General features: G+C 43.4%; 1 protein-coding gene across 2 annotated transcripts in view; it reads left to right on the plus strand.

Moving 5' to 3' along the window:
• The window catches only part of LOC111856273 (lysine-specific demethylase 6A-like), a 64,051-nt gene that overhangs the window by 11,734 nt on the left and 32,822 nt on the right, over positions 1-19,495 (plus strand). For both annotated transcript variants that reach the window (XM_023836077.2, XM_023836078.2), the window contains exons 3-8: positions 2,278-2,386; positions 4,726-4,775; positions 10,658-10,716; positions 16,342-16,462; positions 19,020-19,074; positions 19,341-19,375. In XM_023836077.2, coding sequence (XP_023691845.2) covers positions 2,278-2,386; positions 4,726-4,775; positions 10,658-10,716; positions 16,342-16,462; positions 19,020-19,074; positions 19,341-19,375 — 429 coding nt within the window. The remainder of the gene's footprint in view (positions 1-2,277; positions 2,387-4,725; positions 4,776-10,657; positions 10,717-16,341; positions 16,463-19,019; positions 19,075-19,340; positions 19,376-19,495) is intronic.

The raw sequence follows: 19,495 nt of genomic DNA on the forward strand, positions 1-19,495 counted from the left end.
GTGGATGTTCATGCATGTGGTGGACTTTCCTGCATATGTGGTGAATCTGTTATGGCTTTCAGGTGTGTGTTTTTACCAAGGCACCGTAAAAGCAGATTCAGTAGTCCACGTGTCGAGCATGTTTCCAGCGGAAGTTGTTCTGGTGGAACAGAGTCATGGTCAAAATATTAATTCAGTGCCCTGAGTAGGTGTTAACCAGAGGTGCTGGTGTGTTATTAGATGCTGTGAACTGATGTCATGTGTTGGTTTGTATTAGGTTTACTGAAATCTGTGTTACATAGGAAGGGCATGGATTAAGAATCATTAAAGGCAACAGTTGTAATCAGCCCTGGTTTTCTGTTGTCCTGAGGATTTGTATGAGTGAGTGCCCTGAAGTGGGGTTAAGCCTGAAGCTGCCTTAGGGTCTACTCACATTTGGCCTCATTGTCTTGTACCATGGCCAAGCATGACTGCCCCACTCCCCCGCTGGTCTGCGCTTAACGATCCTGGTCTGAGCACGCTTTTGTCATCACCGCGCAACTATTTTGCGTAGAAGAAAACATAGAAAGGAAAGCGCTACCGCATAGCAAAATGAAATGCATGATTTATTTTTATTATTGTGCCCAAAACGACTCCAAAGAATTCCTAGATCTTTCAAGTTTGCAATGCAGCAATTTTTGTGTATTCATGCTGCACGTATAAGAAGAGTCCCACCAATATCTCTGAAAAGCTAGTGTGGTACCGCATTTTTGAAAGCTGATTGGTGTTACATTTCTTTAATACTGGTACTCATTACACTATTACAGACATTGCTTAACGCTAACCATTGAATCAACCATGGACTCAGTATGTATGAACCACTGCTGAAACTGTTATGCCCTATGTCAGAATTACAAGCATCATGTTATATAGAATACTAAAATGTCAGATAGTTAAATATGATCTCCCTAGCTTCAAGTCAGTGATTTGTGTAAGGGATCTTATAATATAGCAAACAGGCTACATTAACATCAAACTAGCATCAGTACCTACAGGTATATCAGCTCTGTCATTCTTCCAAATGGTGATTTTAATATTGCCGTGAGACTTAAGTCTGTTTCTAAACATTAGTTTAAACTTAAGATTACTGAAATTGTTATTCACGTTTGGTACTGCTAATGTTTTTGCCCTCTTGGACACAACCTGATGTTAAGAGACATGCGCAGGTTTGTCATGGTGCTGTCATGAATGAGTAAGAGTGTGCAGAGACACTTCATGCACCACAAGTAACCACGAGTGTGTGATGTAAACTTTCATTGAATATCTCTATACCTCTTCTCGTGGACAGTTTTTAGCGATCACACTAAATCTATTCTAGGCCTGAGTTCGACTAATCGTGCTCTGACCGCCCTCTCCAAACAGGCCAGGGCACGGTTGAGTGTACTGTGCCCGTGCACGGTATGGAGCGATCACGCTAGTCAAATGAACTGGACTTTGGGGGTCAAACATACATGGACACTGTATGGATCAGCTAGAGTGAGCTCACCTTCAGTGTCATAACCCTGCTGAATGTTTCCTGGTCGCTTAGACATTGACTGACAGACCAGACAAGATGAAGACTTTCTACCAAGTTAAAACTTTAGGGGTTGGTGGATTTCCTGCATTTGTGTACTTTAAGTGCTTTGCTAAAATATCCTTCAGAAACAATTATTGTAACTGTAAACTATGGCTGGGTGATATGACTGTAAAACAATATCTCGATATTTTAGGTCACTGCATCGATATTCAAAATAAGACAAAAAATTTTCATTAATGTAGCTCCTCTGCTGTACTATTCCACATGAACCAAAAAAGAACAAATTACAAATGAAATGAGTGCCTGAAATGGTTTAAAAAAATCTAATTTTAAGGTTATGTAAAAATGTACCAAGTATAAGCGAAAATCAAGTATAAGCGAAAATTTGATATCACCCAGCCCTCCTGCCTACTTTACAATATACATTTACTGATTTAGGTGACTTTTATCCAAAGTGACTTGGAGTAGCAGGAACTGTGCTCCCTGGGATTTGAACCCATGACCTTTGCATTGTTAGTGCAGTGCTTTACTTCATGGGCTACAGGATCTGTGGAAAAACATTTTTGAGAATTTTTCATTGGAAAAAAAAGAATGTTAAAGCGTTTATGTAGTTATGTGATCGCTTTATCTGTGCCAGGCTGGATTATGTTTGTGCTTTTGGTAACGTGTATTTTTTTTCTCTCTCTAACTTTGACCCTGCAGAGGTTAATGTGTAATTTCTCTCTCTCGCCTTGATCCTACAGGCTGTTCGCTGCTACGACTCCCTAATTCTAAAAGCTGAAGGAAAAGTTGAACCAGAATTGTTTTGCCAGCTAGGTCACTTCAACCTCTTGCTGGAGGATTACCCAAAAGGTAAGGCAGGCCTTCCTGGCATCTCACATTGTTTGAACTGTCTCTTCTGGCTTCCACCACCAGGGAAATAAGTTAGAAGCTAACTAACTACAACGTTTTGGTGTAAGCGGGTCTCGGAATGGTTTATGAACCTCAGTCAAGTCAAAGGTGTATCACCTGAATGAAATGATACATTTTTCCATATTTAACGGTTGGTTCACTTTCTGTGAAAATGCTGCAGTTTTTGTAGTGTTTGAACTACAGACACTTAATAGTAGCATGTAGCTTTACCCGCCACTAGTGCTGGCTGAATAGGTTACATGGGACGTGTAAGGGCTTTACCTACAAAAGCCGTTAACTGTATGCATTTTCCTGGACGGCTAGACAGCTGCTCTCTCTGGCATCAGCTTTGTCTTCATTAGTGCTTTAATTGCAGCAGCCCATGGACTTTGCTTTGCAGTGCTGCTTCTGTTTGTTTCTGATTGTAAAGCTTGTTTTCAGTTCTTTGTTCAGTTTGTTCTCTTTGGTTTTTCATGCTGGCATCCTTTAATCTCAAGAGTCTGTCTTTTGTAGTTCCTGTACAGCTTTTTGTCTTTTGTTGTGGTCTATACTTGTACTTTCTTGTGTTTTTCATGATCGCTGCTTCTTTTCTTATGTACATATTTACCTGGGCCTCCTACTTAATTATCACCTCTTTTATGTCTCTGGCTATTACACCTGGGTCAGTAATATTTCGATGTATGATGTTGGAGTTGACACTGCACCCCTTCTTAAAATAATGATAAAATAATAAAACAATACAAATCTAGGTCCTCTCCCGTTTAAGTTAAATTTCAAATATTAAGACAATGAGAGGAACTTATTTTGCGAAAGGCTTTATTCCCACCGTTGCTGTTAGTGTCACTATGTCCCTTTCAGCTGAGAAGGTACACACCATATTCAGCATATCACAACCCTAGTAGTGCTGTCTTGGTTGCCAGTGACCTCTAGCAGTAGGCAAGTCAGTGTCCGTATATCTTGACGTCAGCTGCTTTTTATGTTTACAAACGATAGGGGCACTTTTATTGGGAAACAGTTTTGATGCTTTTTGCTGTAGTATCAAAGGTCTTCACTAAGCATCCATTTTTTAACAATGACATTTGGCTGCTGTGAGTTCAAATTTTGCAATGTTAAAGAGCTCTTGAAAATTGATTTAGGGCAGCCATTTGTAATTACGATGGTTGTGTTTGATGTCTGCCATTTACATTTGTTTTTGGTCTTTGGGATTATACAATGTTTTTAAGGCAGCAGCAGTGTCCTTTATCTGCGTGCTCTGTATCCATTCTGATTGCCAAGTCTCGCTGTAAGGCCTTGCCTTTCCTTTCTCTATTGGCTTTTGCGTACAATGACGTGCTTACAGAATCACTCGCCACTTGTGTAATATTTTGGGCGAGAGAGTGCTTGATTTATCTTTGTGAGCTCTGTGGAAGTGGTCTGGTGAATTGTGAGGGCTCACCGAAACGCATGCGTGCTTCGCTCAGCACCTCCAGTACAATAGCTTTTAAACATCTGCGGTGTGTTTTCAAGTTTTAAGTTCTAGAGTTCTGTCCAGTTTAATTCCCTGCTTATTCTGTAGGGTTAGTTTTTATCATTATCTTTTCTATGTCATAATTGAGATTTTTTTAAATGATTTATGTCTGGTTAAGGTGCCGGATCCCTCACAGGTCTGCGGAACTGACTTTGGGTTGAAAGTTGTTGATGTAAAATGGGAAAAAAATGTGCGTTTTATAGTTCTGCCTTGATGGTAAACCTCTTGGTTTCCTCACTGGGCAACCAAGTCAGTGGCATCATTTAACAAGTTGTTTTTTTCCAGTCAGGTCTTTTTTTATACATTTATTTTTACCTCATTATCAAGCTGCTCTTTATTAAAGAACCATGGAAATGTCAGCAGCCATATCTGAAGTGCCACTGCAGTGTAAGCAGAATTACGTGATTCGCGTATTCAGCTTCCCAGTAACGTCCATCGCTGTTGACTCCCAAAATGCCTTTCGTTATGTTGATTAAAAAAAAAAAATGTTTAATTAGTGACTCTTTTTCAGTATGTGCATTCATTTTGCTGATAAATCTTTTAACAGAGGATGTTTTGATTTTACACCCTTTCCCCAGCATGTCAGTATGAACGTGAAGGGAAAAGTGTTGCTTTTTTCTCAGGCATGAGATGTGGCCAGAAGATTTTCCCAGTAATTCATATAATTGCTGTTTAAAAGCAATGACATCATTTTCTTGAGGAATTTTTATTATTAATTCTCATGTTGTTAAAAAGATGTATTTAAAACTGTAAATGACACCTCTAACGTAACCCTTTCCCCTCTTTTCTGTAGCATTATCTGCATACCAGAGGTACTACAGTTTACAGTCTGACTACTGGAAGGTGAGTGCCAGTTTGAACCTCTTTACTGGAACAGCCTGACTTTCCCCGGATCAGTGACGCCGATGCTGACAGCCAGATGCTGAAAGTCCCCAGCAGCCTCAGGTTCTGAGCAAAAAGGCCTGTCGTGGCCCAAGAACAGCAGAACCAGGCCTGTTCATGCCAGATGAAGGGGCTGCTTTCAGGTCTCTTCTGTAAAGCAGTTCCCGGCATGTGTAAATGAGGATGTTACCTGAAATAGCTTTCACCTTATGTGGCTTTGGTCTTAATATGGTGCAAACCAGCAGTTGGTGAATGAAAGCAGTAACCTTAAACTAGCTCCAGGGGATTGTCCAAACCAGAGTGGAGCTCCTAACGGAAATGGCTGCTTGGCTGCCCACCCGAGCACCATCTCCAACATGCAGTGGTTCGACATAGCTGCGTGCTTCTCTGGTTTTATGTCGCAAGCCCGAATGAATCTTGCACTCAGCCTTTGCTTTGTACCTTGTGGGCCTAACGGTGTCTTTTCCCATTAGGGGAACTTTGCTGGGGTACATGGACCGTGGTGATGATACTGGCATGTTGTCAAGGAGCTCTAAGACTCAGAAACTCATTCATACCGATTAAGACGACTGTCCATAAACACCAGCCTCTCCGTTTTAGTGGTGCTCTGTTTCTTGTGTTATATGTGAGTGGCTGGTTTGCTGATATCTATTTCCTGCAAACATAAGGAGAACCCAGCACCCAGATCCTGCTGCTTGTGGTTACCAGCGCAGGTAGTGATTAATGTGTGTATCTTCATATACAACTTTATTTATTACTCACCTTGTCATGCAGCTTTAGTTTAATGTCAGTGCTTTGCAGATTAGAGTAAAATAAATCACCATTGACGAGTCCAGAATTCCTGTCTGTTTAGAAGTCATAGGCTCTGTTTCTCAGAGTGGTTTTAGCATTTCAGTCCTCTTGCTGACCAGTTCTGCAACTGACACCTTTAATTTTTCAGATTCTTTTTTTCTTTGGAAAACTAACTATCTGATGTACTACATTCAGCTTAGCTGTTTTGCACCATTTTAATGCGTTCCTTTCCTTTACGGATTTAATGAAGGAAAATAAGCCCTTGTTTCAGTTACTGCTGGTCATATGAAAGGAATCTGCAGATTTATCGACCCAGTTAGGCGCCTCGGATGTTCGTTTTGGACCCCGGCACTGAGAGTGGTTGGTTTCTGGTTGATACTCTGAAGATTAGCCTGTGAGCTGGTGATTGGTCTATGTGTGTCACAGGACCTGAATGTCAGATCATGTGACTGTACAGGGGGATTCTGCAATTATCTTTGGCAGGGACTTCACCTGGTGAGCTGCGGTTTGTGTGTAAAAGTATTCCAGCTGGCAGCCTTTTTGCAACCTCTCCAGGTCGTTTTAAAGATCTGGGCACATTATGTGGGGTTTTGGCTGTTTTTTCTGCTCCCTTCAGCCTGAGTAAAAAAAAAAAAAACACAAATATAATTTCAGTGGTTCAGACATTATGGCTCAACAAAAACAGCATGTGGGCGGAGTCACTTAATTAGTGAATGAAAGCGATTATGGTTTACAGTTTTCATCACGATGTGTATATCATGCTCTGCTCTCAGAAAATGTATGAAAATGAGACTGAGTCTTAACACAGGGCAGCAGCATGTTCACTGATGGCTTAATCCAAACCTTTGCCTTAAATTATAGCGTTTCAATACTTTAATAATAAATGTTAATATGTTGATTCCATATATTAAATGTTTTGTATTTAATACCAAAAAATGGCGCATTATGCTTGTTAACTTGTCAGTCACAGAAGGCATGGAATGTTTGCTTTTGGACTTGCCCAACATACAACCAACAGTAACGACATCACGCTCCTGGGGAAAAACAACTTTTTATATATACATATATATATATTTTGTATTGTTTTTTACATTTAAGTTAACAGATGCTTCTATCCGAAGCGTCCTACATGTTTTTTATGAAAGCAGGGTTTGCCAGTCCCTGGAGCATTTGAAGGTTAAGGGCCTTGCTTAATGGCCTATGGCAAAATCACTCTGCCGACCCTGGGATCTGAACCAATGACCTTCCGATTATATAGAAAGCATCCTAACTCACTGAGCCATTAGTTCAATGGATTTAGGAATCTGTTGCTGCGTCCAGAAGTTTTAAATCATTCTACTGGAAGAGTAATATGACTTGTGCCTTTGAGTAATACCCTTTGAGCTTTACTTTCACTTGTATATTCATGTCTCTCTCTCATGGAGAGAGAGATGATTCCCAGCGCACATTAAAGTACCTCTATTTTGTTTTCCAATTTTACAAAATGTTCCGCTTAGTATATCCAGAAATAGCAGCGCTTAATAGGGTGTTTACCTTTCACATACTCAGATTTAATGTAAACTTAATGTTTAGTGATTGTTTACAAAGAGTATTATATGGTCAGACTAACCATCTTGAAAGGAACCATCCTTGGTCACTAAAAACAAATCACTGAATGTGCACAGTAACTAATGTGAGCCTCAGTCATTCAAAAAATCTTTGATCTGCTTTACTCATTACTATTCTGCCCTTATTCGTTTCCGAAAGCATATGAATTGACCCATGGAAGGTTTGGTCATGTTGCCCTTCTCAATTACAGGTAACTGCAATGTTGTTGCAATATCCATCTTGATCAGTCCTGGTCCAAGAGGCCAATATAGTGTTCTTGTGTAGGCTTTTACTTAAACAGCCGAGAGTTTATTAAGTTTGGTATGCGGGTCTCCTTCTGGGCGGTGTGCATGGAATTTTACTTTAAGGCATCTTGACCTAGAAGGTCATAAAGTTCAATGTGAGAAGTTCAGAGGAAGTTTGGCTGACAACGCTCTGAACCATTCAATACTTATCACCGAGTCTGTCAACTTCCACGTTGTTTCATTCTAGATATGGGTCAGTCATCCTTTTTCCCCCACTGTTGAGGTGGTTAGGACTGCATTCAGGTGAACTCCCTCTCTTGAGTGAAGATGGAAACCTCACTCTGCTGAACACAGCAGGCTAAGGAAAGATGGAAATGAAGGCTTTTCTGCCTCAGGGTGATGCTGGGATATATCTGGGACCTTTGAAGTGCACCTCTTGTGTGGTCTTCTCAAGGAAGTGTCATCGGTAGCTGGTAGTTTCGTTTCTCGTTCTTCGGAAAACCTAAAGATGTATTGTCCCATGTGGCGTGTACTTTGGTGATCGCAGAGTTTCAAAACTTCTTTCTAAGATGACCGGAAAGTGGAAGAGTGAAATACAGTGGTACTTCGGTTCTCGAACTAACTAGAACTCGAATTTCTTGAAAGTCGAACAAACCACTTTGACCTAGAACTCGATCTGAATATCAGAAGTCGAACCGTGAACGCTGACCTAATATAAATTGTACGTCCCAGTCATACTACAATGCAATTCTTACTTGAATGCCTTCTTCACAGGCTGGACGATTAACCAAATAAAGCAGCGCAACATTACAGTAACTAACAATAAATAAACCACTCTTACTTACATGTAGTATTAATAATCCACTAACTTACATGTAGTATTAGAGCATTTATGTCATTTATTTAAACTTTATTTTACCAGGTAAATTTAACTGAAAACCAGTTCTCACTGCTTTACATGATATTCGGGAGAAATAGCAGATTACGCATCGGAACTGCCTGGGATACAAACGTCATGCGTGTAACTAAACTCTTCAGCCAATAAGGGCAAAGGTGTGTCGTCACGGAAGCGGTTCCAGTTTGTGCAGCCGGGTGAGAGGTCGCAATGCATCTAACCGTAATGCATTGCGTCAGGATCAGAATGCGTTGCTTTAAGCCAGCGCTGTAAGCAAGTGGAACGCACCCAATGACCGGAATGAACAAACTGAAACGCGGACTTAATACAGAGGACTAATGACAACAACCAGAAACAGCTGATCACATGGAGATCCCACACGAGGTTAACGAGGGGGCGTGGCACACGGAGGGAGCGGACGGGGCAGGACAGGGGTAATGTTGGGATCTTTATCGTTTTGGAAGCCATTAAGAATAAAATGCTCTTGTTTTATCCTGTTCATTTTGTGATTAAATGCTAAAAAAAACACATTTAGATGTAATTTTGGGGGGCCGGGAACCAATTAATTGGTTTTCCATTATTTCTTATGGGAAAAATTTGATCAGAACTCGAACTTTTTAGGATTCGATCTGGATCTTTTTTCGTTTTCTTGATCTTAAATCCTTATATCCTTCTGCTGTTGGGGTCTCCAGCTGGCCGGCTGAGTGCCAGCTCTGCTTCCAGTAGGTGCTTTGCCTCCTGCTACCCTTGGAACATTGTAGTTGCTGTTCTTGCCAGTTCTGCCCTCTCATGGGGAGGCAGGGAAGTTGTTGCAGGCAGAAGATCAGGGGACTAGATATAGAATGGGACATGGCTAGCTGGCGGGGGGGTTTAGCGGGAGAAGGTAGGTGGCTGTTAGAGTTGGTCATATGACTCTAAAAGCCATGTGGTTTCATGCTGCGACGCAGCCCCTTGTCATCTTAACTTTGCAGCTTGAACTTTGATGTCATAAGACTTGAAGTGTCTGTTGTCTCCCTGCAATGGTGAGCTGCAGGAGGGCTTTAATTACGAAGCTGCTGTAAATGTTCTTGATACCGTTTTATTAACCTCACTGTAAGACATACACTGTGCCGTGTGCTGGGCAGCGAGCCCCCAGTGTGCAGCAGGCCGTGTTTTTTGCAAACCTCAGTCCTACCTAAGTGTGCTAACTGGCTGCATGACACCACTGTCTCACGGTGTGCTGAAAGGTGGCCCAGCTGTTGCTGTTAATTTCCAGGGCACTGGAAAAACTGCGGCTCTGCACAAGCTAGTTAGTGAAGAGCTTGTGGACGCCAGTGTGGCTGCGGTCGACCGGAAACATCAGGCGCGAATGGTTACCACAGGCAGCCCCTCTCCTGCCAGGTGGACGTCTGAGCTCTTCCACAGTAAAGCCACAGAAGGATGGTCCATATTGTGTCAGGCAGCAGGTCTGGTACTGAAAGCGCAAACTGGATTAGCAGATAGTTTGCTGTTTCTGTGCGACCCTGTGCTGCGGTAGAGAGAGTCTGGTGTGGTTTTCACTTTGAGTCATACGGTCTTTAATGTGACATGAAAAATCTGCGGTGAGTTTCTATGGTTAGTGTTTTTAAATTCAATTCTAATTAGTAAATCATTTGCTGGGGTCTCTGGTACAGTGTTGGCTGCCATGTTCCTTCAGTGGAGATGTCTCTCCTTTTGTAATGATGCTGTGTTTTGAATTTTGCTGTGCTGTGCTGTGCATGACAGCAGCTGTAATGCATAATGGGGTACAACTCCCCAGTTTTCTGTTATTTCTATTATAACAAATGGATACATATTTAACAGCAGGCTGGGGGTAATTTACCGGTATTTTTTAACTCTTCCCTGTCCCCTCACTGGCTGCTTGACTACCGACGAAAAATAGCCTTGTTTTAATATAATTAAATGCTAATTGTTACCTGGGTGTTAACTCCCCTGGTTTCTAAAGCTGTGTTGGGGATCGGACTGGGGCACTAATCAGTCTCCAAAGGCGGCTTACATCCTATTCAAAAGAGCTCATGCAATATTCTGTGCACTCTGTATACCTTGCTATTGTATAAGTTTAAGATATTTGTGATATGTCACTGGGTGAAGGCGTACACTATCACACACACATGACTTTACTAGCCCACCATATGCTGTGTTGACATGTATACTTGTATCAGCTTGGACAGTTTGAATGACTTCATTAAGACATTCATCATTTGCATTAAAACACTTTAAACAGTTACTGTAATTGTAACAACACTAAACAGACTGCTTACAATATTGAGTCTTCTGCTAATTTGTTCCTTCTCTCTTCCTTTCAGAATGCTGCCTATTTATACGGCCTTGGCATGGTTTACTTCCATTACAATGCATTTCAGTGGTGAGTATCTCTTTCCTTTCTCTGTGGTATAATTAAGGCATGTTTGCAAGCTGAAAAGTGAGGTTGTTTTTGTATTACACTGACCAGATAGATAGCGGACTACTATGGCGTTGGGCTTGCTGGCAGTAAGGGCAGCGACGTGCCGCCCTTTGCCCGCTGGGCTCCTTTTCCAGCAAATCCGCTGACGTCCTGGCAGTTCCACCAGCCTTTGAAATGTGACCTGCAGGGCAGACGCTTCAGCTGACATTGACACAGAAGTGCCTGTTTGGACACAGTGTCCTGTGTGTGAGATCAAACTGCCCCTGCCTCTTTGTAGGCAAAGCTGATAAACTTTGTGTTTTTAATTTACCAGCCTGGAGAGTTCATCAGGGCTCAGAATTGCCCCCAGAGGCACGTTAAAAAGGAAACACACCTTTATATGATTAATGGGGGATTTTAATTACTGCCAGCGTGCCAGAGATCTTCTTCTCCTGTTTGTTTTTTGGGTGCTGCAGGATCAGGGGTTCGATAACAGAGCTTGAAAAAAGTGATGTTTGATTTGATTGGTTAAAGTTTAGTTGCTCTTCGGTTTCCTAGACCATCCCCTGTGTATCTTGTCCTGCTCTTCATGAATTTGCAATCACAGCTTCTTTCTCTACCACAGTGATGCATTCTGCTTTTTCGCCGGTGGTACCAACACAGTAGAATCTGTAGTGTTTGTAGCATTCGTATGATAACCTTGGAAGGCTGTCAGCTAGTGCTGTCACGATAACCGGAATATTGCAATACCGCAGCATTCACAACCGCGGGCGATGGCAAGCAACCGCCACAATTAGTGTTCACATTTTTTTTTCTTTTCTTCATGAGGCTAGACCCTCCTTGTTTAACCCTTCGGTGCATGCATTGTTTAACCCTACCATTATTTTAGGGGGGTCCCCCCCCCCCCCCCCCCCCCCCCCCATGGCACCTCCTGCCCCCCCTTGAAGGTCAAGTTAATTTTATTTAATTTAATTTTCTATATAGTGCCAGATCATAACAGAGGTCATTTAAGGTTACCTTTCCTATAGAACAGGTCTATACAGTGTCCTTTTATTAAACAAACTAAATAGCCTTATGTTATTTATCTTATTTACACAACAGCTTGTCATTTTTGTCTCTACACGGTCGCGCGTTTACAATCCTCCTCCGCTGTCTGTATCGTGCATAGCAGAGTTCCGTCCCGATGTGCGCGCACAGACACGTGCACAGACACGTGCACGCACACTCAGGTGAGCACACTCCCACCAGCGGACAGAGAGCGCGTGTTGGAAAATATGTCGCGTGAAAAGCAGACAAAAATATCTGCGCTGTTATATTGACTGCTGTCATTAAACGAGACACATGAACACCATGAAACCTGTCTGTGTCTGTCTGCCCCCCCCGCCCCCCCCTGCTGTGAACCTAGCATGTGTATGTATAAGAGAAATTGGTTAAGTTTAACTTATCCTGCCAAATGTACGCATTAGGTGCTGCTTAAATGGTCACTATGTAACATATACTTATTACGCAGGGACCAGAAGTGGGACATGAAACGTAGAAAAACATAACGTTATTTTAACATAATAAACAATGTTCTTTTTTTTTTACCTTTATGACCAACTTCCTGAACAGCGGACAGGTCCTAGAATGCTCATATTAAAAAGCAGTGATATACCTAATAATAGCCAACTGATAAGACTTATTTATACAGCATTAAAATCAGGATAAATTAGTCATTTGCAAAAGCATCACGCGCACATATCAAACTGCTGTACTATCGCATATCACTGTATAGAGCTACCCCGAATCACCGCTGTGGAAATGGCTTTACCCCCACAGCCCTATTGTCAGCTATAAACGTTGAACGAGGTTGGCTGCCTTCACGCATTATGGAATACAGATATGGTGTGAATGGGATTCCCCTCCTGGGAGCCGCCTTGTGCATTTCTGCCTGAAACCCTCCCTAGACTTTAATAAAGAGCTCATTCATTTACAGTCATTCTAGCTGCAGAGTGTTTGACCCTTGAAATTTCTCTCTTGCGTTCTTGGAGATGATCATTGTGTAGTTGTGCATCTCTGCCCTGTTGTGTGTCTTTTCTGTAATTGTGCGGATCCCAGGTGCGTTTAGTGGAGATTACTGTAGGTCCGCTTTGCCCCTTCCGGGCCATTACTGCCCTCATCGCCAGAAGTCTGCTCGGGACAGAGGAAGGAGGGGTATGTCCCATCAGCTGTAACAAGAACACCTTGACAGGCTTAGAATCTTAATGTGGGCAGTGGTGGCTTGATGGTTACGGAAGCACACTTGTAATTGAAAGATTGCAGGTTTGAATCCCCGACCAGCAAGGCACCACTGAGGTACCCTGAGCAAGGTACCGCCCCCAAGCACTGCTCCCGGGTGCTGAATTAGCTGCCCCTGCTATGTCACGAAAGTCACATATGGGTCAAATGCAGAGGTCACATTTCGTTGTTGCGCACTGTGTGCTGTGGTGTGTTGACAATGACCACTGATCACCAAATTCTAATTCTAAAGATTAGAGATGCACGGACTATTGGTATCGGCTGATATAGCAACAACTTGCCATTGGTTAAAAATGAGCCAATATTTACCCTCTAAAATGGTGATGCATATCGCTTGGCACACCCGTGTGCTAAACTATTAGAAAAATGTCTGCTGTGTGGAATTATTTTAAATTTAGTGAAAAGGACGTTAGAAATGCATTTGGCAAACATTACTCTGCTGAAATTTCTTGAGGAGGATCTACTAATAAAAATTTCTGCACAACAAATTTGATGGCTCACCAAGGCAAGACAGTGAAGAGACTGAAGTGTTTCTGATAAACAAATCCATTCCTATAAAGAATGTAGAGTACTGCGGAATAACGTGAATCTGTCGGCAATGCAAGTGTTTGATAGCAAAAGAAAATTCAGTGCAGACCGAGCAAAATCAAGATATTACTTGAAAACTGGAGTTTATCAGACTTAATTGGCTCGGTTTATAAATGTCACAAATATATAAGTTGAGATGTACACAGTTATAAAATACAGTGCTCTAGGACTCATGTTGGTGGTTCCTTACCAATAAGAAATACTTTTTCATATTTTTGGAATGTAATTAATTTTTTAATTTATTTGGTTGTCACATTGTGTGAGTTTTACTTGGGCCTATTGGTCCATTTAGGCAAATGCGTGCTATGTTACAGGTTGTTATATCTGCACAGACGTTTGGTTGGGTTATATTCGAGTATTGTATCCAATTAACAGAATTATTTACTTTAGGCCTGTATAACTGCTGTCCGTCATACGCAGGCTGCAGTGTCCATATACGAGGCATTGCTCAGTTACGCGAGCTGAGCTTGGTGGTAGCGGTACCTGACCTTGGCCATCTGCTCCGTGTGGTGACAGCACTGCTGTGTCTACGTGCTGCCGCACCTTCGCTGTTCTGGGAGTATTCCTTCTGGGAGGGGGGGGGGGGGGGGGGTTGCTATGCTATGGTATGGTATGGTTCCTCCAGGCTATAATACTTCTAGTAGCGGTTTTATTCCATTGTCTTAAGAGTGATGGTGTTCATGATTTCTTGCCCCTTGCCTGTTTCTCCTGTTGCAGTTTTTTTTAACCCGTGTCTTGAGAATTATTTTTACATTATTACTTTATCCACATGGTCTTTTAAAAGAATGAAATTTTTAGTACAGTGAAAAGCTATGAGTGTGCAGTACGATTACACATTAGAGCACGTTCCTTTAATTTTAATGACCATCTGCTGTAGAATTGACTAGGTCAAGGGTTGGGGAGTTGCATGAATAGCAATAATAAAAGACAACTGACTGTTGGAGTATGTGGCTGCACAGCAGGGCTCGTTAACCTGCTGCTCTGCATTAGATTTTATGGAGGCTTTTTTTTTTTGCTGTGCCATCTTTTCCAGTAACTATGACCAGTGTTTCTCATATGGCAGGCACACCTGCAGGTGTTATGCTTGAATGGTTCCTGCTAGGTTTGCTGGGTTTCGTTGCTGTCATCAGGTCTCCACAGTGAAACGGCTCTTGCTCACTCTGGGTTTGATCAATCAGTTTCTATTCTGCACTTGCCGGTCTTGGTGGAAAAAAGGGAACAACCAAGCGACAAAATATTTGTGGTTTGATGTGCAGGTTTCTGCGGATGACTGTCCATCTTTCACCCCATCCGTTGTGCTTGCGCTTCACTTGGCCACCTTCCTATATGCATCTCATTATGATACTTTGTGCACATTTGTGATCTTGCCTGGATGTGAGCAGGACCTCTCATGCATTGGAAGTTACTGAAGGCCTTTGTAGTGTACTCTACCCTACATACAGCCTACCTTTAGGAATGCTTTCTGAATCTTCAGTCTTTGCCTCACTAATACACTACTGTGTGCATTGTCATTCTGATTAAACTATACATGTTTTATTATAAATGTAAGGTAGATTGGCAGATATGGAGGGATATGGTGGTGTTAAATACGTACTATTCCTGTTGTGGTGGTGATTTATTTCACCTTTTTGAGCTCTTGGGTTGATGAGACTTGGGTTACTTGGCTAAGTCTTTTTGTCAAGCATGCCTTTTTAAACCTACATCATAAGTCAGATGTTTCTGTGGAAATCGTAATTTCACACCCTAGAGTTTTGGGTTTCATTCCTGTTCTCACTCTATATGTTTTGAGTTGGCTCGTTCTCCCTGGGTTTGTGAATGTTTCTCCTTGGCAGTCTGGTATTCTCCCACAGTCCGAAGGATATGAGTTTTGGCACATTTTTATTAAATTGCCCTTAGTGTGTGATTGCGTGCCCTGCAACAGACTGGCATCCTATCCAGGGTGTCTGTTCTCCGGGATAGCTTCCAGGCTCTTCTCGATCCGGCATTAAAGAAAATAAGAAATTCAGGAGTCAGCTTTGCTCAGTCTACTTTGGTTGGATGGGGAATGCACCGTTTTTTTGTGACATAAGCACATCTCTGTTATTTGGCTTCCCTGGGTGTTTAATATTAGACGTGCTGAAGACCCTGGACTGAACCAATGCTGTTTAGCCCACTAGCTGGCTAGTCCTCCCACAGGATCCCACTCCATACACCCTGTGAGTGTCCCAGTCCTCTCTTAGTCATCCTGCAGATGCCCAATAACCTATGGAGCCAGTTGTGATGGTTCAGTGTGGTGGCATGTGCTGGTTGTCCTGTGATGAGATGCTTTTCATGCTCTTCTGAAATGGCATCTGCTTTGCTGTGTCACTGATAAACACATTGACCTGAATCGAATCAAACACTTCAGCCGTCAATGGCAGGTTGTCTTCGCCAGCTCTATCGCTCAGCCCTGATGTGGCGTGAGAGAGGGGTTTCCATGGTGACGCCGGCGGCCGTGCTGGCAGGTCTGAGGAGTCCCCGGCGTAGGCAGGAAGCTAGATTGAGGCAGAGCTGCAATCCTCGCACACTGGCACTCGCTGCGCTGGCTGCTAATACCTGTGAAAAGGATTAATGATCACAGCAAGGTCTTCGTGTGGATCTGTTCGTCCGTCTGCTGCCACGAGCAGTTCGCGGTTCGTGGAGCTCGTAGCCGGGGTTGCGAGTGTCGTGTCTTCTGTGTCAGGCTTGGGAGTAACCGTGCTTTTCCTTTCCTCTGCTTTTCAGGGCGATTAAAGCATTTCAGGAGGTGCTTTACATCGATCCCAGCTTCTCTCGAGCCAAGGAGATCCACCTGCGGCTTGGACTGATGTTCAAAGTCAACACAGACTACGAGTCCAGCCTTAAGGTATGTGGCCCGCACATTACTAAGCATGGCTTTCCGGTCCGCCTCCATTAGTGGGCGTGGTCGCGTTACTCTATTCTCCCGCTCGGAGGCATTAGATCATGTGACGGTCCTGGTGCATTGGTCCGGTCGTGTTTTTCCTGGAGCGTTCCGTTTCGCCAGTCACCAGCAGTGAGAGGCAGGGTGCCATCAAAGCGCTGCTCTCCGTGGAGCTGCCTGCTGCCGCGGTTTTGGCGCGGCTCCGAGGTCGGGCCAGGAGTCGTGCCGTGCGGCTGCCTGTGCGCCCCCTGGTGTACGGCCGCCCCCCGCAGAGGTCCGTCCCCATGCATCCCACTTGCGGCCTTTACAGAGATGTTACGAGGAGCGAGCCACTCGCCCGGGCGTGACCCAGCGTGACAGCATGCATGCAGAGGGTCCATATGGACACAGCCGTCCAGTGAGGGAACACAGAGCCAATGCCAGGGGGGCTCAGTCACAGCCCCCACTCTCCTCTTTTTTGCTCTCTCTGTCTCACTTGTTAGCTTGTTTACTTACTCTCTGGCTTTTTCCATGCTTCCGCTGCCCCCATGCCCACCCGCAAGTGTAGTCTGCTTCCATCCAGCATGATGCCGCTTCGTCTTAGTTGTGCAAGTGACCATATAGACTGAAACATGGACTGTCTGGCAGGGAGCTTGGAGGGAGCAAAAACATGGACTGTCTGGCAGGGAGCAAAAACATGGACTGTCTGGCAGGGAGCAAAAACATGGACTGTCTGGGAGGGAGCAAAAACATGGACTGTCTGGCAGGGAGCAAAAACATGGACTGTCTGGCAGGGAGCAAAAACATGGACTGTCTGGCAGGGAGCAAAAACATGGACTGTCTGGCAGGGAGCAAAAACATGGACTGTCTGGCAGGGAGCAAAAACATGGACTGTCTGGCAGGGAGCAAAAACATGGACTGTCTGGCAGGGAGCAAAAACATGGACTGTCTGGCAGGGAGCAAAAACATGGACTGTCTGGCAGGGAGCAAAAACATGGACTGTCTGGCAGGGAGCAAAAACATGGACTGTCTGGGGGTCCCCAAGGAATGGGTTCAGAAACACTGGCTTAGGGTGTGAGGTGGGGGGGGAGATTGGTGTCCAGGTAACCCAGGCAGATCTCTGTAAAAACTGTAAAGACATTCACCATCGTCAGCTGTTGACATTTCCGATTTTATAAATAGGGACTTGCTCCAGACTGTCTGGTCAGGATCCTTTTTGATGGTGTCTCACAGCACCCCCAAACCTGCACCCCCCCCTGAAAAGTGCGGAGTCACGGCTGTGTCTGCCTCGAAGCATCAAGTGTCATTAGGCAGCCATGTTGCTCTGCTGAATTGGAAGGTGTTGGGCGACTAGCGTCGCGAAGCGTGCATGGGATACTGAAGCGTGCATGGGATACTGAAGCGTGCATGGGATACTGAAGCGTGCATGGGATACTGAAGCGTGCAGAAGGAGCGGCTTGGTAACATGGCGACCAGCGCTCGGTGACATCCACTCACTGTCCTCTGGATTACCTTTGTTGCAGCTGATTTTGACAGTGTTGTTTCTCCTGTCTGCTAATTTGGTGGAGCTGTTGTTCTTGCCATTCCTTGCTGTCTGAATGGATTTGCCAGTGATGGATGCACCTTATGGCAGAATTTGACTAAAGGTTCTGTTTTTTTTTTGCGCCTTTTCTCCGTTTTTCTTTTTTTTTTAACTTTTGGCATTGCATATCGTTTAGCATATTTCCACAGAAGTGATGATAAAGCTTCTAATATTGGCTCTTTACTAATAAGCAAGGAATCGTTAATTGAAAGTTTTACAGTGAAACCTGCCGTGTTTGCTTTTGTTTACTACACTAGTCTGACTGGAGCTTGTGTATTAAAATGAACAGGTGGTTTGTATGTAACAAATAGCTAGGAGATCAAGCGCTTTTGAGGGCTAATTAATTCCTGTTTTGGCTGTGATCTGTTTGCTTAGAGACTGAAGGTTACTATTAATACTGTGTGAAGGTGCATTTCCCTGCAGCTGCCGTGTGCTGGTCGTCAAACTGTCAGCTTATTTTATTTGATACCTTGTGTGGGCATCATGTTAGAATGGCTGATGGTTGCCAGAGTCATTTCCACAGTAATTCTGCATGACTTGGCGTGCTTGGACATCTGTGACAAGGAGGCACGATTTCATGTGTAATTACTATCAGTGTTGTCCTGCATGTGTCTGTACTGCAAGAAAGCAGCCCCGTTGAAGTCTGAACAGTCCTTATAGGGGTCGAGAAGGTTTCACTACACTTATAATGGAGGTCAAGGGTCATTTCTAGGAAGGACCAAATGCTGACCGTCTTTCCATCTTGTTCATCATACGCTCTTTGTATGGCTGTTGCAGAATCTTTTGGTGTGAACAGTGACTCCACCTTTGTGCAGGAGACCAGCTGATCAGCAGTTGTTTACTCATTTTTAGATCTTTATTACTCGTAATTTTACCTTTTTATATTGTATTGTATAGTGTGGTTATCATTACCTTTCTTCAGGCTCTTATGAATGGAATTTTCTTCCTGTTCTGTTGCAGCATTTTCAGCTGGCGTTAATCGACTCGAATCCCTGCACTTTGTCCAAAGCTGAAAGTAAGTACTGCTGTCTTCTCCTCCTTGACTTGTTGATGAATGACAAGAAGAGGGAAGCTGTGGATTCACAGCAATATATCTAATGTACTTTTATTCTTGCTTTCTGGTCATGAATTTGTCGTTCTGGTTACCTAGGGAACACAGTCCCTGTGTGCTTTGCTGAAGGCATTAGATATAGGCCTCAGAATCTCAAGATGCGTCAGGTTGCTCATTGCCTCTCCTCTGTAAACTTATTTGTTCTTTAAATATTTGTTTTTCCCCCACAGTTGAGTTTCACATTGCTCATTTATATGAAATTCAGGTAAGCCTGTTCAATTTTGGTTTTCCATATTTTACTCCTGTCATGACTTCGTGCTGATATCTATCTGTGCCTCGGTTGTTTGGATGGGGATTTCAAGGCTCGTGGCATGTTTTCTGCCAG

Source organism: Paramormyrops kingsleyae, chromosome 16 (assembly GCF_048594095.1).
Source record: "Paramormyrops kingsleyae isolate MSU_618 chromosome 16, PKINGS_0.4, whole genome shotgun sequence".
NCBI lineage: Eukaryota > Metazoa > Chordata > Actinopteri > Osteoglossiformes > Mormyridae > Paramormyrops > Paramormyrops kingsleyae.